This window comes from Monomorium pharaonis, chromosome 11 (genome assembly GCF_013373865.1).
Source record: "Monomorium pharaonis isolate MP-MQ-018 chromosome 11, ASM1337386v2, whole genome shotgun sequence".
Classification (NCBI taxonomy): domain Eukaryota; kingdom Metazoa; phylum Arthropoda; class Insecta; order Hymenoptera; family Formicidae; genus Monomorium; species Monomorium pharaonis.
The window spans coordinates 2,465,099-2,477,340 of record NC_050477.1 but is presented as its reverse complement, the minus strand read 5'-3'; the positions used below and the strand labels follow the sequence as shown (position 1 = coordinate 2,477,340).

At 48.7% G+C, this 12,242-nt stretch overlaps 1 protein-coding gene across 22 annotated transcripts in view; it reads left to right on the top strand.

Moving 5' to 3' along the window:
• Positions 1-12,242, top strand: part of LOC105831139 (sorbin and SH3 domain-containing protein 1) — a 79,470-nt gene that overhangs the window by 62,769 nt on the left and 4,459 nt on the right. For 20 of the 22 annotated variants that reach the window (XM_012671064.3, XM_012671061.3, XM_012671060.3 and 17 more), the window contains 3 exons: positions 623-682; positions 10,853-11,057; positions 11,950-12,208. In XM_012671064.3, the coding sequence (XP_012526518.2) occupies positions 623-682; positions 10,853-11,057; positions 11,950-12,208 (524 nt within the window). Of the gene's footprint in view, positions 1-622; positions 683-5,024; positions 8,150-10,852; positions 11,058-11,949; positions 12,209-12,242 lie in introns of those variants that run through there. The other 2 variants (XM_012671074.3, XM_012671069.3) reach the window with 2 other exon arrangements.

Genomic DNA, 12,242 nt, shown 5'->3' with positions numbered 1-12,242 from the left:
AGAGGAAAACGGAACGACCGCGAGCCACCTCGTCGTCGCCGACGCGACCGACGCGCGCGACCCCGGCGTCGATCCTCAAACCGTCTTCGCAGCAGACCGCTTTCGCCGGACAACCGTTCGACCCCGACATACACAGACCGCGGTTCAGGTACCAACCGCCACCCCCGCCGCCTTCGCCCACCGCCGCGCGAAAGCACAGAACCTGGTGGCCTACCCTGCCTGTCTACATGGCGCGACCTACCGTCACCTTCGAAGGTCTGAAATCTCGCCAGCCGTTTGGACCACCTAGACTGGATTGAGTCCCCCTAGATTCCAGAAGCAAGATGCGACACCTGAGAAATTTCTCTGTGTCTTTAGAAATATTAATTTAGTTTTTTTTTTCCTGTTGTTTAAGAAAGAAAGTAGAGCTTAAGTTCGCTAGATCGCGCGATCGAGGAGTCATTGTCGCCTCTTGTGGCACCAATATCGTTAGATATTTGAGGAGAACGTGCGTCAAGTTGACCGACAGGTTCGCTCGGCAACGTGTGTGCGATCTCTCGTGCGAAATCCCGCGAGTTGATGATTTTCATCGTAGCTGTAGAACGGCTAATTATTATTTTACTTTTTTTCCGCTCGTCCATAGAACACTCGAATGCACCCCCGCCGCCGCCAAAATCCCAGCACTACAGGGACGAACGCCAAGGTAATGCTGATTACAAAGCTCATCATTTCTTACGTATACTACTTTTTCTCTTGTGTGTTCCATATACATGTGCGTTTGTTCGTGTGTGCGTTCACGCGCGTCTTTCACCCTACCGGATGTTTCGCTACATCTGGTATACCGGTATCCCGCGTAGAAACTAAACGTATCATTATTAACCAACCGGACGGGTTTTTCTTTTACTTACAGATAGTTTTGTTTGACAGAGTTGTGAGCCACTAACACACAGATAATTATAACGAATCGCTTCTGGTGCGTCTTTAGCTTTTAACTCTAAACTTAACGAAGGTGAGAAATAAAAAGGGGAAATACGAAATGTACATTACTCTCCCTCCTCGTCGGGCTTTAAGACGAATCGACCTAGAGCCATTAATGTTCACGCACGTAGGCGGGCACTCGGTAACCGCGCGTCGCTATGAAATGCATTATGTGGTGCATGTGACTCGGGATGCACGAGCGACGCGTGCTCGGGAAAGAGATCGTGCGAAATGACGAACGTTTGCAACGGGCGATCGAGCACGAGCGCAATAATCGCGCGGTTGGCAAAAGCCACGCCGATGTTCACCCGGCTTGTACGTCACGCGGCTTCGTCATGTATCTCGCATAATGCCGGGTCCAGTTCGAGCGCGAAAAAAAACAATCGTGCAACCGAGGAACCCGCCTCAATGGGCGCGGACGGCGACACGCTCATTAAAGCGAGCTATTCATTCATTCATGCTTCCTCGCGCTCGTCCGCTCGAGCTGGACTCGTAAGTCGCGCGCGAGACGCGCACGGACGCGAGACGCACCGAAAATAATAAGCACTTTCGCACGTGGAGAAATCACCGAGTTGCTCGCCGTGCAGCCCCGATTAGAAAATTTGATATTAATCCGCATCGTGCTCGCTTGTGCTTTCCTCCTGTGGTCATGCGAGATCGAGAAACAGCACGTGAAACGTCAATGTTGAATGCTTCACTGCATGACTTTTGTCGATACCTGTATATTTTATCTTAATTTTTTTTATTGAGTGCAAGATTAAACCGTTTAAGATATTTTTCGCAGTTTTTTATGTGTAAAATATTTAAGATTTTATAATAGTTACGCTTATACCCAGATAGCACAAAATATTTATAAAATATTTATAAGAAGGAAAAATATTTATGATAAATATTTTGTACATATTTTTATGTCCGAGTTTGCCAGATATAAAAACAATTACGATAAATATTTATGAAAATATTTGAAATAAAATATTTATACCCTGAAAGAAAAAAGTAATATTTTATTTCATAATTCAATAAGATATGTTATTGCGGGCTGCCAACTACAGATATTCTCAATACAATAATATATGCTATTGCAGTATTAACATTGTACTTGCATTAATAGCAAATATTATTGTATTGAGTATTTTATGTAGTTGGCAACCCGCAATCACATAGGTTATTGGCTATATTACATTTTTTTGTGTAACTATTATTATCAAAGAATATAAAAAATATTTCGAGTTGATATACCATAAATATTTTAAAAATATATTCTATATATTGTTGACTATAATTTTTGTATTATTTCTAAATGGTTTATGAAAAATAATTATATAATCTTTAAAAAATATTTTTTGAAAATAAATTTATAAAATATTTATGAATATGATAAATATTCATAAATATTCATAAATTTTTTAAAGATTATATAATTATTTTTCATATTCTGTGATCTCTGATAATTCTGTGCTATCTGAGATATATAGTTATGATTATAGTTGGAAAGTGAATTAATTAATTGCGCGCGCTTTAAAAAGGCAACTTGAACAGAAGTATTTAAAAGTATACTGCGTCCTCTGTGTTGCATAAGAGAGAAGGGGAACGGAAACGGTTCACGATATAAAAGTGATGGCGATGTTTCGGCGTGGACAAAGAGAAAACTGCATTTACGCGATCCGTTATGTGACCGATTGATTACGTTCGGTCTGCCGATCAATTCGCATAATCGGTGTTTTCGCCAGCCCGGAAAATCCAGCTCGCAAACCAGCCCCGACGCGGAATAATCGCCCGTAGTCAAGATGTCAGAGAGATTATACGGGCCCTAAATCATTTCATCAGTTTTACGATGTCAAGGGCACCCGCGACTCTGCTAAACAGTGATCGCGCATGCTAATTGTCTAACGGGAAGGTAACAGTGAACTAGCTGACGTTCAATTTACACGCGAATGCCCCGCAGCACAATGCGTGTTACGATGCGCAAAGATACGCCATTTCATTGTACTATTTGGAGTGGAAAATAGAGTTCTATTTTTTTTTTTTTTCTTTGAAATCACAAACAGCTTAATTTTCTCACTTGTGTCGACAGCGGAGAAGTCATTTTAAAAATTGTGTTCGTCCAATCGTTACACGGATCGCAACATGCAACTTGCAAACAGGAAGACTTGCGAACAGGAAAGTCTCAGCGCGAATTCGATGCTAATGATGTCGATGGTATCGCTCGTGTGACGTCGGATCGCACACCGCGATACACGCGCTGGTATTATTACATGCCGCTAAAATTGGTACAAGTGGCGGTCACGATTATTTTCGACGATGATCGCAGAGCCGCGACAGTCGCGATGTCCACCTCGGTTGATATCGCGCGATAAATTCGACCGTGCGTCGCACGGCGATTGTAATCGCCGATTGCATAACGCAATTGCCATTTACTAATCAAGATCGAGGAGCGGGCGTAGCGTGTGTTTCGCCGCGTCTTCGAGTCTTTCCGTTATTCCAAATATTTGGCTGCAGACGTGGACGCTCGTGTCGATCGTCCCATCTTATCTAATCTCTCCGTAATTGACGCGTGCGTTATCCTGCCCTCTCCGGCGCGACGGCGGTCTCCACGGTTGGCGACGTGGTGCCAGGTGATGGCAGTCCACCGCCGTTCTCCGAGCCCGCGCGAGCGTGAATATAATGTACAATAATAATACCATCGGCGTCGTGAATAATCGCCGCGCTCTGGAAAGACGGAAAGTGATTAGCGTGCAAAAACAACACTGTTATTGCGACTCGCGATGCGCTCGTATCGCACGCGAGGAGCGTCATACGGCACAACGTGGCTCTTGTGAGGCGGCCTTGAGCGCCTTTTAGTATCATACATCTATCTTTAAACTGCGGATAACGACTCGAAGAAGCGAAGACGTTTTACTCGTCAACTTCTCCACGGCAGACAACGTCCGGCTGCGTCTGGGAATAATTCAAGATTTTTGCAAGAATTAATCGTCTTTCCGCAAGCTGGTTTCGACGTTTCGAAATATAGATAAAAAATCAAGAGGGGAACCTTCGAAGCTCGGTTGGAAACTCTGCGTGAGCGAGCGCTCACGTCCGAAGACGTTCCCCGCGGTTCCTGCTTGGTGAACCGTTCTTCAAGGAGTAGGGAGGGCACCGCGATAATCGCGGTGCCAACGTCGTGGCGCCTTCCTCAGACGCGTTTCGCGTGCGTCGCGCAACGCAGGTACCGATAACAGGTGTCGGAGCGAGATACGCCGTTTGTACGCGAGCGCAAGACGATCTTCCGAACGCGAGTGCTCCGGTTTTAACCTCGAGGCGAAGAGATAAGGTGGAATCAATCATTGCGCGATTGATTATCTCTGTGGATAATCGGCGTCGATTTAATCGGCAATTCGTGCGGGCTCGTTTGACGCAGGTTTGGCGTCGCGAAGGCGTGTTGCTTCGAAGTGCGAATTCCGTGCGTGTTACGTATTACGTGTGTCATCGCGCCTGATATACATGTATTACCGAGTTGTTCGAAATTCGGGTCCGTCTTGTTACGAGGCGGAAAGCCGAGAGGAGCGGACTTTGAACGCGTCGTCGTTTGCCAGATCCGTCGAAAACTCCGAGACCGGCCGCGAGAACCGAAACACAAGAACGCGCTCGGTTTCGATTTCAAATTCAAATCGAATCACCCGCGGATCCCCGAGCCTTTGTTCTCGATAAAAGTGCGATCTCTCTCTCTCTCTCGAAACTTTTGAAAGAGATAGTTAAGCGGAACGGCGAGGAGAAGGTTGAAATAATAAGTCACTTGACACACGTACACTTTGTTAGTGAAATCGTTCTCATTGAAAGAAAGGAGCGCGACACCGTGTTCCTCGTGAATCGCGTTGATCCACATTGCGCCGGGGAATCATTTGAATAGAATGGCCATGAGAGTGCAAGTAGCACCTTTCTCAGGGGAAGAGATTTTGCTCCCGTTGTACTCGTCGTCGGTACAACAAACAAACGCACTTCATTAAGACACTTAAGTTCTCGCGAGACGGAGGGGCGGGGGGGGGGGGAGAGGGGAAGGCCGGTTTAATTAAGGGAGACGCTGCACTCTCGATTTGCCTGCGAGTTTTTCTCGCTTCTCAAAAGGCTTTTCCTTAAGCGGCATTTTTCTCGTGTCGTAGCGCCGCGACGTGACGGCAGCGGCGCGAAAGTTTCGCGGAAACCCACATTCAGCCGCGTTAATTACACATTACGGGGTTTGCGGTTAATGAGTCAACGTCATTACGTCGCCCGGAATAGTCCGTCACGTTTCATGCGTTAGAACTTTCATTGAAGGCTGCTCTCACGTTTATCACTAAGAGAAGGAAGGCGGCGAAGATAACGAATTTATCGGAGTCCGAGTTACGTCTATACGTGTCGACGTCGATTACGGTACCCCGGACACGGAGGACCAGGCATTGGCCGACACCGCGCGCGAGGAGAACGTGACACGGGGAACGACGAGGATCGTTTCAGCCGGTTGATAGCCGACGTTGCAGCTCGCGTTGCACACGTCCGTTCGCGTAGTCACCGCGAGTCACCGTTACGCCTCTTAATGCTCAAACCGACGGCGTAGAAGTGGCGCGTTGAATAAGCGATCGCGCGCGAGTCATCGCCCGGCGATGACAACAACAAATCGAGTTTCTTCGCGCGATTGCCCAACGCGCGCGCGCGCTTTCCATTCCCGTTTGTAGTCGCGCGATTAATACCACGAGGAATCATTCATCCGGCCCGCCGATCAGATTTTCAGCAATATCCGGTGCGCCGAGAGAGATAGAGATAGATAGAGAGAGAGAGAGAGACCGTCCTCGATCTTATCGGTCGTAGATTAATATGTAGCTCGATTTGATCGCGATTTCCGCTCGGCAGCGAAGCGTAAGTTCGACGAGGCCTCGAACGTCCGGCTCGGGCAAGACATCACGTGGGATCTGGCAAACGTCTCTTGTCTCTGTTCAGAACACTCGTGACGAGTCGGACCTTGATACCCGGGCGTCGTCGACGACGACGACGATGAGGAACGAGGCGGAAACTCGGACGATACTGCCGCGCGTCGCGGACCTGGAGCACAGCGCGGAATGGACCAGCCTGGCGAACGACATCGACGACCTGATGAAGTTCCGTCGTAATCCAGCTGTGATCCGGCGTGACAAACCGATCGAGCGGCACGCTTACCAGCGCGTCTCCATGCCGGAAATGCAACGGGCGTGCACGGTGCGCTTCGAGGACGAGGAACGCGAGGACACGCCCTCACGAGGGGAAGAGGAGGGAAACCCGTGCTGCCTCGAGCTGCCCCTCGAGAGCTCCCGATGGAGCTGGAAGCCGAGGACGGATTTCGAGAGAGAGTACTTTTACAAGGATTACAAGGACTATTACTGCGGTAATCCGGGAAAATGCCTCGAGCCCGTCTCGCACGTGTCGGCCCCGAGGGACCGGAACTGCTGCCAGCAGGAGACGCGACGCGTCTCTTCCGGAAGCCCTCCCGCCGGGCGCGCGTCAGCGCGACGTCCCGAGGGACTCGAGAGGGAGCACTTCAGCGACAGCAGGGAACGCCTGCACGAGATCTTCGAGCATAACCGGTATCTCCGGCGACGGTTCTTCGCCGAAACGCCGGGTAATCCAGGAGTGCAGCAGAACGGTGCCAACGTCGGGAGAAACGGTCAGCAGGAAGTGACGAGACGATGCGCCGGGTTCGGTAGCACCGAGACGCTCACCAGTCAGAGCAATCAATCGTCCGTGAGCAGTATAAACGACCGGAAGTCGTCCCGGGCGCAGGCGACGCGCACTCCGGAGGAGGAGGAGGAGGAGATGGACACGTTGAGCGAGTTCACCGGCAGGAGCAGCCTGCCCCGAGTCGTCAATCGCAGGAGCGGCGGTCGAATGGCGCGGAGAGACGGCAGCAGGGTACTCGTCAACATCCTACCCGGAAGCGAGATAAGACGAGCCGACGTGAGGAACGTAAGCTCGTCGTCCGTTAGGCCCGCCGGGGCGAGCAATGAACGGGCCGAGGGCTCGCCGATCGTCGAGGGGGCTCCGCGATTTCGGGGCGCGACCGACGAGAGGGAGATACGCGACAAATCGTGCCAGTGTCACCACATCGAGGAGAAGAGCAAGAGGACTCTTCCGGAATACGTCTTCGGCGAAGCTCGAAAAGAGAGCTGGGCCGATTCGCCGGACGACAACGCGAGAAATCGACTGATGGGTAAACCCGACCGGGACGAATTCTTTCAAAACGAGGCTCGCTTCCGAATGATTCGTGATGGCCATCGATCGGATTCCATTTCAGCGGATATCAACGAGAATACGAAGGGCGGGAGTTTGAGGAGCGACGACAAGACCTGCTGGGAGCACTGCAGATCCCTGCCGAATCTGACGATCCTGAAGCGGAACCTCGACGCTCCGCTCTACGTCGCCCGAGCGGTTAACGTTCCCGAGGGACTCGAGTCGCTCGGATCGTCCGACGGTCACGAGTTCGAGCAACGCCGAGAACGACGATCGGGACAGCGCGAGGAGATTGCAGATCAGACACGCTCGAGCAACCGCGGACAATCGACGTCCAAATCGACGACGACGACGACGACGACGACGGGCGTCCCGGTCTCGCCTAGCCGTTTGACCTCACGGCGAGGGGTAAAGGCGACGAGGATTCCTCCTCCCTTGGACCTGAGCATGGTGAACGAGCGATACGAGTACATGGAGGCGAACGAGAGGAAGTGTCTAAACGATTACAGCGTCGACGTGACGATTCTGCGCAGTCACGAGGATCGCGTGAAAGATCTGCTGACCGAGAACGGACGAGACGTCGTTAACGGCGCCATCAGAGTCGACGTCCCGTCGTCGAAGATCGCGAGTGACGGTCCTCGGAACGATCAGCCTGAGCAGCGCGGAAGGGAACCCGGCAGGAGACGGCGATCGTCCGGACGTCTGCGCAAATCCTGCGGCGATCTCTCGTTGGCCGAGGAACTGCAGTCGCCCCAGCTGGTCAACAATTGCAAGAGCTCTACGAACGATCTACGAGAAGCAACAGCAGCAGCAGCAGCGGATCCCGCCTCGATCGGGATACTTCCGATTGACCCTGATGCCTGCCGCCGTGACCGAGCCACCACCAGCAGCCCTTTGTTCGATCAGACGAATCCGATTGGCGGTCCTCACGCCGCCGGAAGCGCGCTTCCGTCTACGGTTTACGGACCGATTCCGTACAGTCAGTAAACATGCGCATAATTTTCCTGAAATAATGCTCTTCCTGCCGCGCGTAAATAGCCGCGCGCCCCGTTAGAATCGCCTCGGCAAACCTAGCTGTTGCTAGTGTCGTTGGCGCGGTGATTGAGGAGAAGAGAGACAAAAAGATAAAAATAAGTAGAATCAAGGTACCAATTAGATAGAGTGTTCTCTTTCAGATCGTCGTTTTAAGTTGAAAAACTTGACCGAATCGCAGTACTTAGCAGAATCGAAAGTATTTTGAAATACATATCGCGCAAATATATTAAATTAATCCGTGCTATATAAAAAATCATAATGGAATAAGAAAAGTCTAAGGTTCGCAGTTAATATTAAGGATGATTAACATCGACACACATAACAAATTGCCGTAATAGCGAAGAGCTAGCTTCACATAATCCGCGAAAGATTGTAGAAGCGCGTGAGAGTAGAACGGTAAGATGGAATTAAATTATGTGAGGGAAGAATTAGATAAAAAATAATAAGGTACCGTAAAAAAAATACAACAGAGGATAAGCGCGAGAAAGAGAAAGAGAAAAAGAGAAAGAGAGAGAATCGATCGCGTGAGAATCTCGTTCAATGAAAGCGGTGAAAGGTATTGCGGCGTTTTGAGCGAGCGAGAGAGAAAGAGAGAGAGAAAGAGATTGAAATTCTCGTTTCGGCATTTACGATGAGTTAGCGTTACACGCTAACAAATTGGGTTACACGAGTAATGACGACACGAAACAAAATGGTCGGACGGAATCGCAAGGTTTCACTATTAGAGAAGGAAAGTTTCCGATTCGAAGGAAGGAAAATTTCTTTTATTATTATTATTATTATTATTATTTTTTTTTTAATTATCCCGACATTTTTTCCCCGCGACTCTTTTTCTCTTTTAGAAAAAAGATAAATGCCTCGGTGCGACCGGACTTTAAAATACTTAGTCGCGTGTTGGTCAACGCAAGTCCGCACTCCCGCGGATGCATCTCGCGTCACCGCGACTGCGCTTTCGCGGGGATTGACCGGCCTGCAAGTTGCATTCGGCTTTATCAGTCGCACGGTATCGCTGCAACCCGACGCACGCGAGCACGCATTGTACGTACGTATACGCGCTGCGCCGTTTTCGTTGCGGCATCGCGATAAACTCTCGTCATTATCTCGTCGCGCAGCGTGTGCCAGGGGAGGCCAGGTGCGTGCACCGCCGCGCTTTCAGTTCGCATCTGAAATACGGAGCCTCCTAGTTTTTTTTTCTTAAGCGTGTTCCTGAGAGATAACGAGGGAGGAGAGAACGAGAAACGGAGAGAAAGAAACGCGTCACGCGAATCGATATACGGTCGTTAGCTGCTACGTGCTTTTGCATAAATAAATAACAACCGCCCGGTAAACGCGCCGGAGCTCCATCCAGCCTTCTACACGTTCGAGGATTACAACTGCCGCTTGTAATTTCGCAGATATCGATGTAATGGACTCACCCCGCTGAGGGGGTTAACATTTACTTATGCTGTATCACGTGCAGCAGTAATCAAACGTAATCGAGCATTACGTAAAATCATGTTCAGGCACCGTATCTAGATTTTTGCTACGCGCCGGTCGACGACCGCGGCTTTTAAGTGTCGCTTCTCTCCGCGAAGAAGCCATATGTTCCAGCGGAATGAGATAAACAAGCGGACGGCCGCGGTGTGGGTTAAATTGCCGTCTTTCATGTGATTCAATTCTTCGCGATATTATCTGGGTAGACGTGATCGTCGCATGCTCTAATAACACCGTCGGGCCTGAACATCACGAGACGTTAAAGGCGCCAAGACACCCGAGCTCGCTCATCTTCTGTTCGAGTTCGATCTCGATAATCTGATTTCGTTATCAATCCGAATTAAAGTTAAACATCTGCGATTGAAAAGCGCAAAGTCACAACCGTTAAGGATATTTGCCTGGGCTGTCACGAACATAAACGTCAACGTCTGACGTTCGCCATCATTTTTAACAACGACAGGGTCCATTGGAGCGGTTGACGACGACGATTAACTCGATGAAATAGCACGCGTTTTTCAAACTGCGCCTCCAATAAAACGTTCCCATCAATCAAATAATTTAAATCGAAATTAACGACACTCCGTCGGATTGCATCTCGTCGCGCGTGACACGGGTCAGGGTCTAATTGAACCGGAATAAAATTAGGCAAAATGTAAAGAGAAATAAAGAGTATTATGAACAATAATCGGAGAATCTTGAGAAGAAAGTGGCCATTTCTCGATCAACGTGAATTTTCGCGCTTAATAAAATTTCAACATCCGATTATTAACTATATTTTTTCAGCTCTGTATCACTGCGTGTTGAGTTGTCGGGCTCGAAACGTAATCGTAGACTGAAATTAGAAAAAATATCTCAAGTTAAATTGATCAACAATAAATAGAACTAAAAAAATATATTTAATAGCGAAACTTTATTGAAGTCCGCCTTGACCGAGAAATAGGATAAGTGTATTAATTATATATCGGTCTAATGCTTAATTTATTATTGTTAGACAATAGGAGAAAAAAAAATGCACATTTTCATTCGCGTTTTATCCAACTGAATAAATCTCAGAGAATAAATTTTATTATATCATAAGTATACATGTAGGACGGTTCGTGTAGGATACAAAAAAAAAAAAATTTGCGACGCCTGCGGATCGGCTCGGTGACTAAACGCGTCTCACTTGATGCAGAATCGCCAAGGCGTTATGTAGAGGGTGAGGTGACGATTCACTATCGCTCGCCGGTGCGCACAGAGGCGAAGGAGCCGCTGAGCGAGGAGGAGCTCGCACGTCGCAGCGCGGAGAACATGCGGCGCGTCTACCAGGAGGAGCGCCGTCGCAAGTACCTGCAGGAGTTGCACGACATCGACTCCCGCAGGCACACGGATAACTTTATGTAAGTACAAGGAATCTTTTCTACTTTCTTCTTTATTTTTCTCTCTGAATTCGGAAGTCGAAGGATAACGCCAGATTGTCGATCGTTTCTTCCTTTCAAAACTCTTTCGATCTTCGTCGACGAATAAAAATGAACATTCTCGCCTTTAACGACGTTTAAGGATGACGTATCCTTCTCGTTCTTCTCTTCAAAGACGAGCGGGAATGATATTTTTGAAGATGACGTTTAATAACGGTATGTGCATCTTTAGCTTGTCGCACTCAGTAAACACTTCCTGCTATTCAACGGCCGTTGCGTAACGCACCGCGCGCCACGAGCTGCTTCACGCGGGCGGCACAATGAAAGCGTAGGCGCAGGTAGAAGAACCGACGTTCGGAGAGGGAGCCTAGATGTCTAGGAGCCCTAGATCTTCTCAACAGCGAAATAGAAAGTCCCGAGTCGAGAGAGTGAAAAGAAGATGTTAATGCATAATTTCAAACAAACTTCTTACATTAATTTATTTTCATCGGTCCTTTCGTTTTTATCACTTTTGTAAAAAAGATGTTTCGAAATTGAAATTCCCCGTCGTAATCTTCAACTATTGTAAGACCGTCGATCATTTGACTGTGAAAAACGTATTGGCTGGATTGACAACAAATCCCGCAGAAAGAGAAATGTCGGAAAGAATAAATCTACATTCTTCCGAGGCGCATTTCAACCGCAATCATTCGATAATCATTCACAAAGCTGGGAAGAGTTTGCGTTTGCTTTGAGCAAACAGAGAGAAAGAGAGAGAGAGAGAGAGAGAGAGAGAGAGAGAGAGAGAGAGAGAGAATCCTAGTTTCTTCGACGCGCTCGAGAGAAACATCGTTCTCTATCTCCTCCTCTAACTGCAACACTCCAACAATTTCAGACCATCGCAGAAGTCGCCCATACCCCTGAATCGCTACGACGATTTCGTGGACGATTTGAGCCAGCGAAGTCGATCCCAAGATCAAACACCGGAGCCGCGTCTGGTGGCGAGAGCGCTCTACAATTTCGTCGGCCAGTCGTCCCGGGAATTGACTTTCCGGCGCGGCGATCTCATATTCGTTCGGCGACAGGTGGACAAGAATTGGTACGAGGGGGAATACAACGCGATGATCGGCCTGTTCCCCTCCAATTACGTCGAGGTATAAACCGCACGAGTTTGAGTATAGATTTTAA